Source organism: Sciurus vulgaris, assembly GCF_902686455.1.
Source record: "Sciurus vulgaris genome assembly, chromosome: 2".
Classification (NCBI taxonomy): domain Eukaryota; kingdom Metazoa; phylum Chordata; class Mammalia; order Rodentia; family Sciuridae; genus Sciurus; species Sciurus vulgaris.
Window position 1 is genome coordinate 193193608 of NC_136462.1, and position 15568 is coordinate 193209175.

Genomic DNA, 15568 nt, shown 5'->3' on the forward strand with positions numbered 1-15568 from the left:
TGGGTGTGGTACTTCTCTATTTCCTCTCTCCTCCACGCTTGCTGATGGTCTCTTTAGAATCCGTTCTGCATTCATTTGTGTCTCTGAGATGAATCAAAATTATATCAAAGATCCCTTCCGAAGGTCGCTAGTCAGAGCATTGCTGATTGAAATGATTCATTTGTCTTCAGCTCTGGTCCATCTCTGGTCATCCAACTGACCCCACCCACACATGTTATACACTGTCCTTTTATCATTATTAAGAATCATTTTCAATGAATTGCTAAGTCTTTTCTGTAGCCATAATGAAAGGTTGCCTTCTTGATAGATTAAGTATGGAGGGGCAAGTGAGGTGGGAATTTTACACTGAAATTGCCACCAAGCCTGGGGTGACAGAAGCAGACAAGGCCAGGCCCTGTTGTGGGTCCCTCTCACTCTGCAGCTGCCCTCAGCAGCACTACGCAGTGAGCTGCTACCTGGGAGCCCATCCAGAAATTGTCTCAATCACTTAGCAAAAAAGCAGCCCAGGCATGGCGGCACATGCCTGTAACACTAGTCACTCAGGAGGCCGAGCCAGGAGTGAGAGGGTGAGGGCCACCCGCGCCACACAGACCCCATCTCAAAGAAAAGCAGTAGCCTCAGCAAGTGTCTCAGGCAGTGTCAGACTAGTACAGCACCTGCGCCCAGTGCAGTTGCAGGTGTGCAGCCTGGCTTTGGGCCCACATCCTCCTTGGCTCCCAGTCTGGCCTTGTTGCCTGGCAGGGACCTGGGGATGGCTCAAGGACTCAGTCCCAGGTCCTTACCTTAAAGCAGCTAGAGCTTTCAGACCGAAGCAGCAACCTAGTACCTTGGGAACCCTTTTCATGGGAAATGTGCCTCTGGTGACAGATCCCATCCCCTTTCCACCTCCCCAGTTCCCTCTCACCTCCCATGCTCTTGTTGCAGGAAAGTTTTGATACATGAAAAAGTAGCCAGAGTTGCACCTGTTCTGTAGGAGCTGCAGGAAAGCAGAACTAGTCCCTAGTGTTGTCTAGGTTTTTACAGGTGAAAAGAAATGCGCCAAGCCCCGCTGACACGAAGGGAGGTGCACAGCGTTCTGACCTTCAGCTGTTTTGCAAGCAACTGGCTAGAGATGGCGCTACTGGATTCGCTTTTGTGAAATTGATTGAAGCCATGGTTGGAACATTCTGGTGGGAAAGAGGCAGTCGTGTGTCGCCAAGTGGACTAGGAGCAGATCCACCCAGCCGCAGAGGCAGAGGGAAGTGGGACAGTGGCCACAGGGAAACACGTGTCTGAAGGCCACAGCTCTGCAGCTTCTGCTCATAGTAGCCATGGGATGTGTGACCCACCAGGACCAGATGTTTGAAGTTTCTCGTTTCATTTTGTTTTGGTGCTGGGGACTAAACCCGGCCTCATGCACACGACGCAAATGGTCTCTAATCCACAGTGCTGTTTAAAATTATTTTTTAAAAAGTGGCTAGGTTTCTGGTTTCTAGGCATTCATAGGGAATTGTCCAGTGTTTGGTTTTGTTACTGGGAGTTGAACCTGAGGACTCTTTACCTCTGAGCCACACCCCCAGCCCTTCTTATTTTTTATTTTGAGACAGGGTCTCACTGAGTGATTCTCCCTAAGTTGCTGAGGCTGGTCTTGAATTTACAGTCCTCCTCCTTCAGCTTCCCAAGTCGCTAGGATTTCAGGTGTGTGCCACCACACCTGACTGGAATTGTCCAGGTTTTTTTTGTTGACAGCATAATGCCATTTTCCCAAAAGCCCCACGGAGACCAAATATGAGACCCACAGGCCACCCGGCCCGGCCCATGCACTGTGAGAACACTCGGCGGCCTCACAGCGCAGTGGTGTTCAGCACCGTTTCCCTGGGGAGAGCCCTGAAGTAAAACCTTGGTTCCCTCCACTGCCCCAATCTGTTTTCTTTTCATTTTGTGGATGCTGCTAATTTTCGAGATGATTAAAATAAAGGAAGCACATTTTCTACAGTGAGCTCGTAGCTCCTTGCCTTTGGAAGATGGGTCACTAGGACTCGCACAGGGGAACCGCTGCTGCCCCTCACCACTTCTCCTGTGGCCCCTGAGTCCCACCTCGGGATGCCACAGTGACGGTGACAGCATGTCAGCCAGCCCCTGCCTGCCACTCAAACAACACAAACTAGTTCAAGTGAAAGGGGAGAAAGGTGAAGTTTGTAGGACAGAAATGTCCCCCAGGTGATTGCATCTAGCATGACACCCTGCAGGGAGCACTGTGCTAAGAGTCTGGCCTGTCACTGCCTCTCAGCCCAGCCCCCCAGGGTGGCCTGCCTCTCAGGAGCTCGCCCCAGGTGGCAGCACCGAGGGCTCCAGGCTCAGGTCACCTCACGTCAGCATCCCTGCCAGAGGGCTGTCCTGTAGGCCTCTGGTGTGTCCTCATTGTCCAGGCTTGGGCCCCATGACACCCCGGGAGCCCGCATGATGACAGGAGTGGGAGGGGAGGAAATCGGAGTGCATTACCAAGACGAGCGCTCTGCTCGGAGTGGAGGAGGCCAGCCGAGCCCGCACTCCGCCCTCCCCTGCAGCCCCCAGCAAAGGCGACAGGCAGCTCACGTGCAGGTGGCACCTCCGCGAGCTGGGGTGGAGTCAGGGCACTGAGCAGAGACTGGTGGGGTCTGGTCCTCAGCCTGGGATCCAGGCTGCCATGGAAACCCCAAGGCCAGCTCGCGAATTACTCAGGGGAGTATGACCACAGGGCAGCCAGGCGTCCTCCTTGGGGCTGCTTGGTGATGGCAGAGCCCATGGAAGGCACTGTCTGCCCCAAACTGAAAGTCACTCCTTTCTCTCCCGGACTGCAAGCTTGGTGACAGTCTCTGCCTTGTGACTGTGCTGCAGGGCCAGTCCTCAGGCTTCCTGTTTTGTCCTGCTAAGCCAGAAAGAAAGTGACCGAGGAAGCAGGGGAGGGATAGAAAGCCAGCGTGTATACCCAGGAGGAGACAAGAGGCACCAAGAAGTCATGGTGACCCCTCACCAGACGCCGTGGGGACCCGGCCTGCCTCCCTCACAGGCTTCTAGGTCTCCTGCCCTGGCCACCCACCCCTGCCACGTGTGCGCCTTCCTTTGCTTCTTGCTTGCCAGGCTTGCTCACCTTGGGGCACTCGATGTCACCTCTGCCCCCATAGATCTTGGCCTGGCCGCTGCTGCTTGTCTTGTAGGTCCTTGCTCACGTCGGGCCAGCCTCTTCAGAGGGCCGTTCCTGACCCCTCAGTCAGACGGCTCTCCCACCTTTCTGCCAGGCCACTCGTTCTCACATCGCCCCAGTTACTTCCTCTGTCACACTTGCCATTTTCTAAATTTGGCTTAGTCTCTGGCTGTCGCCATATGCACTCAGGTGGGCAGAGCACCGACTGAGCCAGAGTCTGCATTCAAATCCTGATCCTGCCCCTTGTTAGCTGACAGACTGGACGAGGTCCTTCAGCCTGCCGGCCGTCAGGCCTCTGTAACTGTCTCGGTGCCTGCTGGGTGGGTTACTGAGGTACTGTGTGCAGATTGCCTAGGACAGTGCCTGGGCCATGTTGTGTGCCACAGGCAGCTTGCTGTTGTGACGATCCTCAGTGGCTGGAGCATGAGACACCTGGTGACTTTGCTGGAGGCAATTCCAGCATCTTCAGCACTGTCTGTGAGCCCCAAGGGCCTGGTTGGGAGCCAGCATGGTGATGGTGCCTGCTGCCAAAGCTACCTCGCCCCTGGGGTTGCCCTGGCTTTTGACCCTTCACTTTGATCCTGGGGATTGAACCCAGGTGCACTTAACCACTGAGCCACATCCCCAGCCCTTTTTATGTATATATATATATATATATTTTTTTTTTTAATATTTTTAGTTGTAGGTAGACACAATACCTTTATTTCACTTATTTATTTTTATGTGGTGCTGCAGATCAAACCCACACGTGCCTCACACGTGCTGAGCCACGACCCAGCCCTTATATTTTGTGTTGAGACAGGAGCTCACTAAGTTGCTTAGGCCCTGCTAGAGTTGCTGAGACTGGCCTTGAACACACAGTCCTGCCTCCGCTTCCTGAGCCTCTGGGATTACAGGCAGGTGCCATCGTGCCCAGCTTGGCCCTTTCTTAGATGTTGCAGTCTGAATGGAGACTGGGGTTGGTCACAGGTGGCACTGTGACCACCTGGTGGCAGGGGGCAGACTGAGCGCTGGCACGTCCTCAGCCAGTACTGGGCAAAGAAAGCTGCGGTGCTGCTGTGGAAACCAGGCCGTTCCCGGCAACTCCTGGAGTCAGGCAGGCAGGTCAGGCAGCAGGTAAGTGGGGAGACACCACCTCTGCCAGTGCTTCAGCTGGCCTGTGCTTGCGTTGTGTGAAGCTGTGCTCTGCGGGCCAGGCGAATTGTGTTACAGAACTTGCTCTTCCTTTTCTCTTCTTCCAGTTTTGCCTTTGGCTCCCTAATATCTGCTGTTGACCCCGTGGCCACCATTGCTATTTTCAATGCACTGCATGTGGACCCCGTGCTCAACATGCTGGTGTTCGGAGAAAGTATTCTCAACGATGCAGTCTCCATTGTCTTGACCAAGTAAGTGTGGGGTGTCAGAGGACCAAAGTCCCAGGAACAAAGTGTCCAATGTGGGCTAGGGTATGGCTCAGTCGTAGAGCCCTCACCTAGCGTGCCCCAGGCCCTGGGTCCATCAAAAAAAAAAAAAAAAAAGCATCAAAAAAAGTATCCGCTGGGCATGATGGCACACGCCTGTGATCCTAGCAGCTTGGGAGGCTGAGACAGGAGGATTGAAAGTTCAAGGCCAACCTCTGCAATTTAGTGAGGCCCTAAGCAACTTAGCGAGACCCTGTCTCAAAATATAAAACAAAAAGGGCTGGGCATGTGGCTCAGTGGTTAAGTGCCTCAGAGTTAAATCTCTACTACCAAATCAAAAAGTTTCAGACATTTCCGTGCAGCTACTACTTCTACAGTGGCTTGTTCTCTGGATGGTTGCTCACCTGCTGTAGTTCTTCATCTTTGTGTGCTGACAAGCCATGCTGTGCCACAGGAATATATCAGGGCCAAGAGCAACTGGGAGAGGAGAGTTCACCTCTTCTTAGCTGTTGGTGGGTAGTTTCTGGGCTCAGCTTCTCATTAGTGTAACAGGTGCTTGTTCAATGTGACGTTCTCAGGTCCCATCCTCAGAGTCTCTGATTCATTTGGTTTGCAGTGAGTCCCAAAGCCCTAAAGTTATTTTTTTAAATTAATTTATTTTTTTTATTGTAAACAAATGGGATACATGTTGTTTCTGTTTGTACATGGAGTAACAGCATACCATTTGCATATTCATACATTTACATAGAGTAATGATGTTTGATTCATTCAGTTATTTTTTCCTTCCCCCCACCCCTCCCACCTCTCTTTTCCCTCTATACAGTCCCTCCTTCCTCTATTCTTGTCCCCTTCCCACCCCCCATTAAGTGTCATCATCCGCTTATCAGTGAGATCATTCGCCTTTTGGATTTTTGAGATTGGCTTATCTCACTTAGCATGATATTCTCCAATTTCATCCATTTGCCTGCAAATGCCATAATTTTATTATTCTTTATAGCTCAGTAATATTCCATTGTATATATATACCATAGTTCCTAAAGTTATTTTTATTTTTTTATTTTATTTTATTTTATTTTTTTGCGGTGCTGGGGATTGAACCCAGGGCCTTGTGCTTGCAAGGCAAGCACTCTACCAACTGAGCTATCTCCCCAGCCCAGTTATTTTTATTTTTATTTTTTATTTTATATATATATATATATATATATATATAGAGAGAGAGAGAGAGAGAGAGAGAGAGAGAGAGAGAGAGTGATTGATTGATCCATATCTGTGGATCGGGGGAATGAACCCAAGGCCTCACATGTACTAGGCAAGCACTCTACTAGTCAGCCAAAGCCCCAGCCCTTTTTAAAAAAATTTTTTTTGAGACAGGATCTTGCTAAATTGCCCAGGTGAATTTGCAGTCCTCCTGCCTCGACCTGACTGACTGGGATGGTAGGCATGTGTCACTGTTCTGGCCCCTCCTGGTTTTGTGTTCTCCAGGCAGTGGTGCAGCAGTCGGTTAAGAGATCAGCCTTTAGGAAGCATCGTTGGAGACGGAAGCAACAGACGTGGGCCGGGTGCAGGCTCAGTGGCAGAGTGCTCACCTTGCATGCCGAGGCCCTGGCTTCCATCCCCGGGAGGAAGAAGCAGAAGCAGCTAGAGGCCCTGCTCCTGCTTCCCGGCTCTTACACGGGCCATCGCTTTCACAGCCGTGGGTGCCGCACTGCAGATGTGACTGTGCAGTTACTTTGAGAACTGTCGATTGTTTTCAGACATTCACTGGTATTACTGCCCTGGTTGACAGGATCTGAGAAGTTAAAGATGAATCATAAAATGTCAGGATTCATGTTGGAATAATACGGCGTTCTGTTGTGGAAAGAGCCCATTTCCCCCTTTGGTGCTGGAGACAGAACTGGGGGTTGTCCTGCATGCTAAGAAGTGCCCTACACTGAGCTGTGCCTCCAGCTGCAGTCCTCTTGGTGCCACTCAGCTGTAAGAATTTGGACAGCTCCTACACTTTTTTTTTTTTTTTTTTCATTTCTTTTGGCAGAAATTTAGATAATTTTGTTAGGAAATTACCGTATAGCATGCTATAAGACCTTTAAAAAGATCTGATGGCAGCTGGGTACCCTGGAACATGCCTGTAATTCTGGCTACTGGGGAAGTCAAGGCAGGAGGATCATAAGTCAAGGTGAGCCTGGGCCATTTAGTGAGACCCTGTCTCAAAATAAAATTAAAAGGGGGGGGATGTAGCTCAGTGTTGAGCACTTGCCTAGCATATGTGAGGTTCTGGGTTCCATCCCCAGTATCAAAACAAAACCAAAAACCAGATCTGGTGCCGTGTAGTTTTTTCTTCTTTGGGTTGGTGGTGCAGGGGTACCAGGGATTAAACCCAGGGTTGCTAAACCACTGAGCCACATCCCCAGCCCTTTTTTTATTATTATTGAGACAGGGTCTTGTTAAGCTGCCTAGGGCCTCAGCCTCTCAGGCTTCTGGGGTAACAGGCATGTGCCTCTGTGCCTGGTTCAGTGTGTGTCTTATCTAAGATCTATTCTGAAAGCTGCTTAGCTCTCTGGTTTTTACTTTTATCTCATATCCTGCTAACATTGAAATTTTGTGATAAGGAATTTTGCCTGATTTGGAGTTAACATCATGAGTTATTTTTACACAATAGAAGCTAAACTGAATTGCCTCATCTCTTATTTATTTAAAGAGAAAAGATCTGTCAAGACCTTTATGAGCTTTTCCAGGTCTCTTTGCTGCAAAAGGGCCAAAGACTAGGAGATCTTTTGAAAAATAAGAAATGGTGACATCATTGTGTACAGACAAAGATTCTTTCTTAGTGGAAGGGCCTTCAAGGCCAAGATGGCCTGTGATGACTGCTTCCACAGTGGGTCTGTGGCCTGCGTGCATCTAGTTCCCAGCCTCCCCCCGTCATCACTAACACTGGGGTGACTCTGCTCAGGCATCAGCTGCACTGACTGCAGATGTGCTAATGCTTGATTGTCTGCCCTCTGCCTCTGCCAGGGCCTTTGCTGCTCTCAGAGACCAGATGCTGCTCAGAGACCAGTTAAATTTGATGAACTTGTTACACAGTAGTGAAGCTTCTCATAGAGAAGTGAACAGGGGGTCAGACATGGTGACTTCCACCTTATATATAAAAATTAAATATATATATATAATATATATAATATATATATAATATACAATATATATAAAAAATTATATATAAAAATTTAAAAAGGGCGAGGGATGTGGTTAAGTGGTGGAGCACTCCTAGCATGCTCGAGGCCCTGGATTCAGTCCTTAATACCGAAAAAAGAAAGAAGAAAAGAAAATTGCTGTGCCAGGAAGAGCCCAGATTCTGCTTTCATCTTTCTGGCGTTTGGAACTCACTGGCCAGCTCTGGGTCTGCTCTCAATCCTAGTTAGTCTTTGGGTCTTAACCTCCTCTATATAAAAAGAAAACAGCCAGAGATATCTGTGTCACAGCAGGCAGTGGAGCAGGGTGGGGCTTCGGTCCTGGGGTGCAAGTGTGTGATCCACAGGTCCATGTGGGGAACTGCAAATGGTCTTGATCTTCCAGAGCACTTCTCCAGTGAGAGCCCTTGTTGGCTTCCCATTCGGGAGCTCTTGGGAAAAACAGCAGGTGGGGGAGATGGGACATTAGGGAAAGTTGAGAACTGGGATGAAGAAAGCTGGGTTTCTTTTTCACAGGGCTCCTCAGAATCTTTATTGTGTTATTCTTTGCCACAAGTCTCTACAAAAGGCTTCCTGGGCTACTTGACCAAGCTGCCTTTTAGCGGAGATAATGCTGATGGCGAAGCTGTGTGGTACTGCTAGTGATTCTTGGTTTTATTTACTGATTCAGCAAAAGTGTGCTGAGTGTCTTTCATGTGCGGGACTGTGCCTTAGGCCTGGAACAGGCGGCAGTGAGCAAGGTGGACAGAAGCTTGGTCTTCATGGAAATGACACACTGCAGTTTTCACGTGGTGTGAGGCAGGCAGGCACCACGAGGGCCAGCACGTGGGCTGGCCTGTGTAAAGGGGTCAGTGCGGCTGTCCTGAGGGAGTGGCACTGACCTTGGGTGTGGAGGTCCACTGGGGTAGTTAGCTGGGGCCAGGGAAGATGGAAGGGTGACCTTCAGGGGGTTCCAGGGACAGCGTGCCCACCCTGAATGGGAGGAGACGAGGGCAGATAGGTGAGAGAGCTGGGTCATGCCAGGAAGATGGGGCTTCCTCCTGGAAGCATTTCGAGCAGCTGATGTGCCTTTTCCAGGCATGCATGGCTCAGGCTGCTGAAGCAGCCCCGGCTGGTCTGCAGGAAGGCCAGGATGCCTAGGAATTCAGGAGGCGGGCCTGGGGGTGGGGGGAGGTAAGCAATCCAGGACAGGGCGGAGGAGGATGTTTAATGGGTGGCTTTGTGCGCATGATGTCCTCCCTTTGAGGAAACCCACAATTGAATTTTAGGCTTCTGACGTCTTTTTAGTTCTGTTACAGTAAAAGGAAAGTTCTTTCAATTCTTCCTTAATGCCTCCTACATCCTCCCCCCACCCCGGCCCTGTACCTCTGACATTGCTTCTCTGGGCGGCTGCATTCCAGCCGTGGCCTCAGTTTCGGGGTTACTGCAGGTGTCTTGTATGAAAACCCTTCCCATGGACACTCCCAGCCTCCGGGGTGAAACACCACTGCCTGCTGCTCTCCTGTCACCTGCCACTGCTCCCCACCCTGTGCCACGTCCTGCTCCACACTGATACAAGCACTGGATGCTTCCATGGCTGGGGCTCCCACCCCCCACCTCCGAGGGTCCTTCCTGGTCTCTTCTCTGTGCATCTAAACCCAGCTCACGTTCACTCAAGGAGCTTCCTGACTCCCCCTCCAGCCTGAGTTACATCCCAGGCTGTTTCTACAGTTCTTCCCTGTCCCCATGGTTGTCATTCATTTCCATCTTGTGTTTCTGCCTTCTTAGACAAGCCCTGGGGGGCTGGGACTCTGCTCTTTCCTCCCAGTCCCCAGAAACCAATGAGACCTGAGGCAAAGTAGGGAACAGATACATGTCTGATGACTGACTAAACAGTGTAATGAAGGAAAAGGAAATAAGTTCCAACTTTGAAATTTCTATGAACTTTGTCTGTAATACTTTAACTTTTTTTTTTTTTTAGTACTGGGGATTGAACCTAGGTGCCTCCGAGCTACATCCTCAGCCTTTTAGCCCCCCCCCCCTTTTTTTTTTCTTTTTTGAGATGAGGCCTTGCTAAGTTGCTGGGGCTGGCCTCAGTGTGTGTGATCCTCCTGCCTCAGCCTCCTGAATCATAGGGATTATAGGTGTGTGCCATTGTGCCTAATGTAACATTTTAACTTCTTTCTGTTTTCTTTCATTTCCTAGCACAGCTGAAGGTTTAACAAGAAAAAATATGTCAGATGTCAGTGGGTGGCAAACATTTTTACAAGCCCTTGGCTACTTCCTTAAAATGTTCTTTGGCTCTGCAGCACTCGGCACTCTCACTGGCTTAATTTCTGCATTAATATCCTTTTGACATGATCCAGCGTGAGGTTACTCTAATGGCCTCCATCTGTAACTGGCTCCTCCTGCTCCTTAGGGGCCAGTTTTAATCTAAGGGGCTTAAACAAAGACATGCTTAGTTATGGTTTGAGAAATACTCTAAACTTAAGGACTTAAAATTTAACATATGAAACATAGGATATCACTTTCAAAGCTTAAAAACACTTGTGCACTGTTGGAGTTGGATATCAGGTGTGACTGAGGGCTTTCTCAGTTGTCATGATAACTGCATTCAGATGACCTTCCTTTTCAGCTGTCTCAGTTTGCACATCCAGAGTATTGGAAATTGGTTTTCTTTGAAAATGTGGAATTGAAAAAATCTTGACCCAACTTAAAGTGATTGGAAAAGGCCTTTGGAAGTGAGCTTCGTCTAAGTTATTTGTGCTGATTTTGTTGCTTCCCAACCCATGAGCTTTTCCAGCCTGAGAAGAAAAGCGGCCCATCAAGGCAGCCCACCTTGACTGCTGTGGGAACCTATCGTGTTTACAACAGGAGCGGCACCAGGCCACGCTGCACGCGCTGAGCCGCCTGCCGGACGTGGCCCCCTGGCCCTCTTCCAGGAGCAGTGTTCCACAGATGGCCGCAAGACTCTTGCCTGGAGTGTTTTCCTGCCACTCTGTTGAATTTCCCATCAGCTTCTCTGTCCAGAAGCCTCAAGCTCTATTGAATCGGCTAACAGCTTTTCATATTGTCCCAATAAACAGACGGAGGAAGGAGAGAGACCTCCACGCTGAGCTTTTCTCTAGGAGAGCATGTGTGTACTGAGGTGGCGATGGGTCCCCTGAGCTTGCTCTGGGCCTGGAGGGCAGCATTTGAGCACATGCCAACTCTCCTTTCATGGGTGCGATATGGAGGTGTGCAGAGACAGGAAACGTGGTCCTTCAACTGGGCCCTGAGTCCCTGGAAAACAGGATGGCAGGTACCCATTAGTGGTCTCATCTGAAGTCCTCCCAGGAGGTGGTAGATGACCTACCTTTGTGGCCTGTCCTCTGTGTGTCTGCAGCCTGACTTTGTCCTGTTACCACATCCCCAGTCCTTTTAAGTCAGCATTTTTTTTAAGTAGTTGACTTAAGTTGATCTGAATTTTCCCCCATTTATTGTAGGAATTTATATTTCTTAATATTTTATTTGTTTTCCTTTGTATAACTGTAGTCTCTTTGCAAAGAAAAAATTCCATGACAATTGGTTTTCAGTTGTAACCCTGGGATGCTCAATATCTTTTCTATCCCTTGTTTACTTCAAATATTCTCTGCATTTAGCATGAGCCCCACGGTGGTTTTCCTTGACAGTTGCCATTCACGTGCTCAAGCATATTGACTTGAGGAAGACGCCTTCCTTGGAGTTCGGCATGATGATCATTTTTGCCTATCTGCCTTATGGGCTCGCAGAAGGAATCTCACTCTCAGGTAAGTGACAGAGAGCCCAGAAATGTGGCAACAGCTCATTGTCCTTTTGGTGGGAAGTTTTTCACTTGGGTCACTTTCCGTCATGAGAGGCAGAGTGAACTCAGAAGAGCTTAAGCCCTGAAGAGGGCCCATTGGTGCCTGGGGTTCAGACCTGACCATCTCCAGGGCACAGCCATGTTGGGTCATTTTTTAAATAATATTTTAAATTGTAGATGAACACAATAACTTATATTTTGTTTATTTTTATGTGGTCCTGAGGATTGAACCCACTGCCCCACACATGCTCAGCAGGTGCTCCACCACTGAGCCGTGGCCCCAGCCCCATGTCGAGTCTTTACCCGCCTTCTCTCACTTAACCACCAGCCTTAAGAGGCTCCCTCCGAGGCAGGTGGCTCATGAGAGGGAGGCACTAAGAGGACCCCTGTTTACTGATGAGAAACCCGAAGTTGAGAGAAATAAAATACTCTGCCCAAGGTCGTAGCTGAAATTGACAGAAGAGTGATTCGTAGTAGTTGGCTTGATTCAGGAGCAGGTGCTTCTCTAACTAACCCCCCGGGACAGGCTATCACGAAGCTGCGTACCAAGGGCTTCTCAGAGGCACGAGCAGAGCGCTCCAGTGATACCACATGGGGTTTACTGGACACGGTGAACCTGTATTTGGTGTCCGTTTTGTCTTCTGAGATGACTCGCTGTGTTTCCCAGACTGGCTTTGAATTCACCGCCTGCCTCAGCCTCCCAGGTAGCTGGGACTGCAGGTGCGCGCCATGCCCCAGCTTGCGTTCCTTCTAGATGCTCCTGCAGGCCCAAGGGTAGGCATCAGCGCAGAGCTGCACGGGTGGTAAGGGGTGGCCCTGAGGTCCAGGGGCCCTCTCCCTGCACCCAGGTTCCCCTCCGCAGAGATGGCTCTGACGTGATTCTCGACGCCGCTCCCGGCTGCAGATCTCATCCCGGGGCCTGCTCCTGGAGCACCCGCTCCTGACCCGGGCAGGCGTTCCTCCCAGGCGGCGGTCGCGCCTCTGTCCGTGGTCTGTGAGTTTTAAGGTGCCAGCCTGGAAACGGAGGCTGTGCTGGTTCCAGGGGCCTGGCTCTTGCTCCCCTGCATGGGGGCAGCTGCGCAGCTGAGGGGCGCTCTACCTTGATCCACCCAAAGCCCCCGAGAGGTCTGTTCTGAAGGAGCCCCGCCGCAGGCTAGCGTGACCTCCTCCCAGGAAGGCTTCCCTCCTCTCCTTCTTTTATCTTGACCCTTGTCCTGGTGTCACTTACCTGCAGTAAATGTACCTACTGTAAGTTACTGTTCTGTGAACTTTAACAACTGTGCTCAGTCATGGAGCCACCGTGGTCAAGAAGAGGCTCGCCGGTGCTCTGTGCCTGTCCACGCCCCAGCACTCGCTGACTGCCGAGCCTCCTAGCTGTCACCTTCTCCAAATCGCCACGAACGGGGTGGGGCAGGGCTTGCCTTCTGCTTCTGGTTTCCTCCCGTGGAGACGTGTTCATTAGCGGGGCTGCTTGCGCACAGTGGTAGGTAGTTCAGGCCTTCCTGTCGCCTGCAGCCCACCAGCTGCCCACCACTGAAGGCCCTTTGGGTTTTCCCACTTTTTGGACTGTGAACGTGTGTACATGTTTTTATTTGTCTTGGGTAAATACCCAGGAGTGAGGTTCCTGGGTCACCTGGTAAATATATATTTTACTTTATTAGTAATGCCAGGTGTTTTTCAAAGTGCTGTGTCCTGTCGCATTCCCACCAGGATGTGAGAGAGTCCAGTTACTTTGTAACTCTTATTTTAATTTTTAAAATGCTTGTCCATCCCCGTAGGAGCATAGCAATTGGATTTGGATGTGCCTAGGTGTGGTTCTTGAATATTCTGCTTGGGAGCCCAACGGAGCTTTTTAGGTTTATGGTTTATGTGAGTATATAAATTGAATTTGGTAATTTTCTTACTCATTTCTTCAAAATATTTTTCTTCTTCCTCTCTGCTCCCCTATTGGGACTCCAGTTAGGGTAGCATGTGTGCTACTGGCCCACAGTGTGCTCTCCATTTTTTTTTTTTTTTTTTAGTCAGATATGTAAGTATTATTTATATATATTTTTATATATATACACACACACACACATATATACATGTATACACACATATTTATATATATATATATGTAGATAGATAGATATATGCTTTATTTTGGTTAGTTTCTACCTGTGTCTTCAAGTTCACTGATCTTTTTTTCTGCCCTGTGGATATCTGTTAATCCTATTAGTGTATTTCTCATTTTAACTATTGTGTTGTTTCATCTACAAAGTTCTCTTTGTGGGTTTTTTTTGTTGTTGTTTTTTTGGTACTGGGGATTGAACTCAGGGGTACTCACCACTGAGCCACATCCCCAGAGCCCTATTCTGCATTTTATTTAGAGATAGGGTCTCACTGAGTTGCTTAGCACCTCACTTTTGCTGAGGCTGGCTTTGAGCTCTGGATCTTCCTGCCTCAGCCTCCTGAGCCGCTGGGATTACAGGCATACACCCCCACACCTGGCTTCTTTGTGTCATTTTTTTATTTTCCATGTTTCTCTTTTCTTGCTCATGTTTTTCTCTGTATTCTTGAACACATGAAGCATGTATTATAATAGCTATTTTAATGTGCTTGTTTACCAATTCCTTCAATATCTGTCAGTTCTAGATCCTGTCAATTAATTTGTGTTTTTAGGTCATGTTTTCCTATTCTTTGCTTGCTATTAATTTTTGTTTGTGTGTTTTTTTGTTTTGTTTTGTTTTGCAGTGCTGGGGATGGAACCCAGGGCCTCACTCTACCAACCCAGCTATAAGCCCAGCCCGCTATTAATCTTTTATTGGAGACCAGTCATTATGAACTCTTGTATTGTCAGGTGTCAGATTTTATTGTCTTCCCTTATTCACTTCTGGACTTTCTTTCTCTCTTTGTGTCTGGTACTGGGGACTGAACCCAGGGCCACTCCATACTGAGCTCACCCCAGTCCTTTTGGCTTTATTTTGAGACAGGATTGCCCAGGCTGGCTTTGAACTTGGAATCCTTCTGCCTTAACCTCCCCGTCTCTGGAATTACCCGTGTGTGCCACCACACCTCACCTGGCCTGAGGTTGACTTAACCTTTGTTGGGTCAGTTCTAGTCTAGTAGCAGTGCTGACTAAATCAGTGCCCTGCTCAGTCCCCGGCCTCTTGTCCTACGTGCTGCGAAGTCCCTGTGCTCCAGAGGGGAGGACAGACAGTTCCCAGGCCCTGGGATTGCTGGGCTGGCTTCTTAGTGGTCCTTTCCCCAGCCTCGTGGGATTTCATTACACGCACAGACACGGACCTGGCAAGGACTTCGGGATCGGAGGGCAGGTCTCAGAGCCTTGCTGTGCAGCTGCCCCAGCCCCAGCTCCAGCTCCTAGCACCTGCGGGACTCCGTGGTGTTGCCCTCTGGGCCTCCCGGCTCTGCAGCACTCAGCAGGAGGCCTCGGGAAGAGCGGCCCTATCCCCTTGTGCCAGGAGTCCGTCCTGCCCTGCCTTGCGTCCACTGCCAGAAAACAGTGTTGGTGCCTTGCTTCAGGTTTTGTAGTTTACATAGCGTTGATCTCTTGGGGAGTGGAAGTTCTTGGCAGGTTTTTGTGGGCTGCTTTTGGGTATGTGGGTACTGGGTATCAAGCCATGTTCTGCATTCCCAGCCATTTTTATTTATTTTTAAATTTTGAGACATTGTCTAAGTTGCTCAGGACCCCTTGCTCAGGTGCTGAGGCTGGCCTCGAACTTGCCATCCTCCTGCCTTAGCCTTCCAAGTTGTTGGCACCACCATGCCTGGCTCCATCCTGGCTTTTAAATACCTGGCACAGAGAATACAGGTGGTTGAGGTTTTTCATGACATAGATAAACTGCCTTTTCCCTCCTGAGCTACTGCCTGGAGCCATGCTAGTCGCCCTGAGCCTCAGGGTTCATTGTCAGTCTGAGCCAGTCCACTGGGATAGTTGCATTCCGGTGTCTGCCAGCTGGTTCCATTTCTTGTCTTTACTGAATTTTGGTGCTTAGGTAAATATTATCTGTGAGTCATTGGG

General features: G+C 49.5%; 1 protein-coding gene across 3 annotated transcripts in view; it reads left to right on the forward strand.

Moving 5' to 3' along the window:
• Window positions 1-15568, forward strand: part of SLC9A8 (solute carrier family 9 member A8) — a 71735-nt gene that overhangs the window by 37942 nt on the left and 18225 nt on the right. For all 3 annotated transcript variants that reach the window (XM_079127037.1, XM_079127036.1, XM_079127038.1), the window contains 3 exons: window positions 4405-4548; window positions 9930-10068; window positions 11407-11512. In XM_079127037.1, coding sequence (XP_078983163.1) covers window positions 4405-4548; window positions 9930-10068; window positions 11407-11512 — 389 coding nt within the window. The remainder of the gene's footprint in view (window positions 1-4404; window positions 4549-9929; window positions 10069-11406; window positions 11513-15568) is intronic.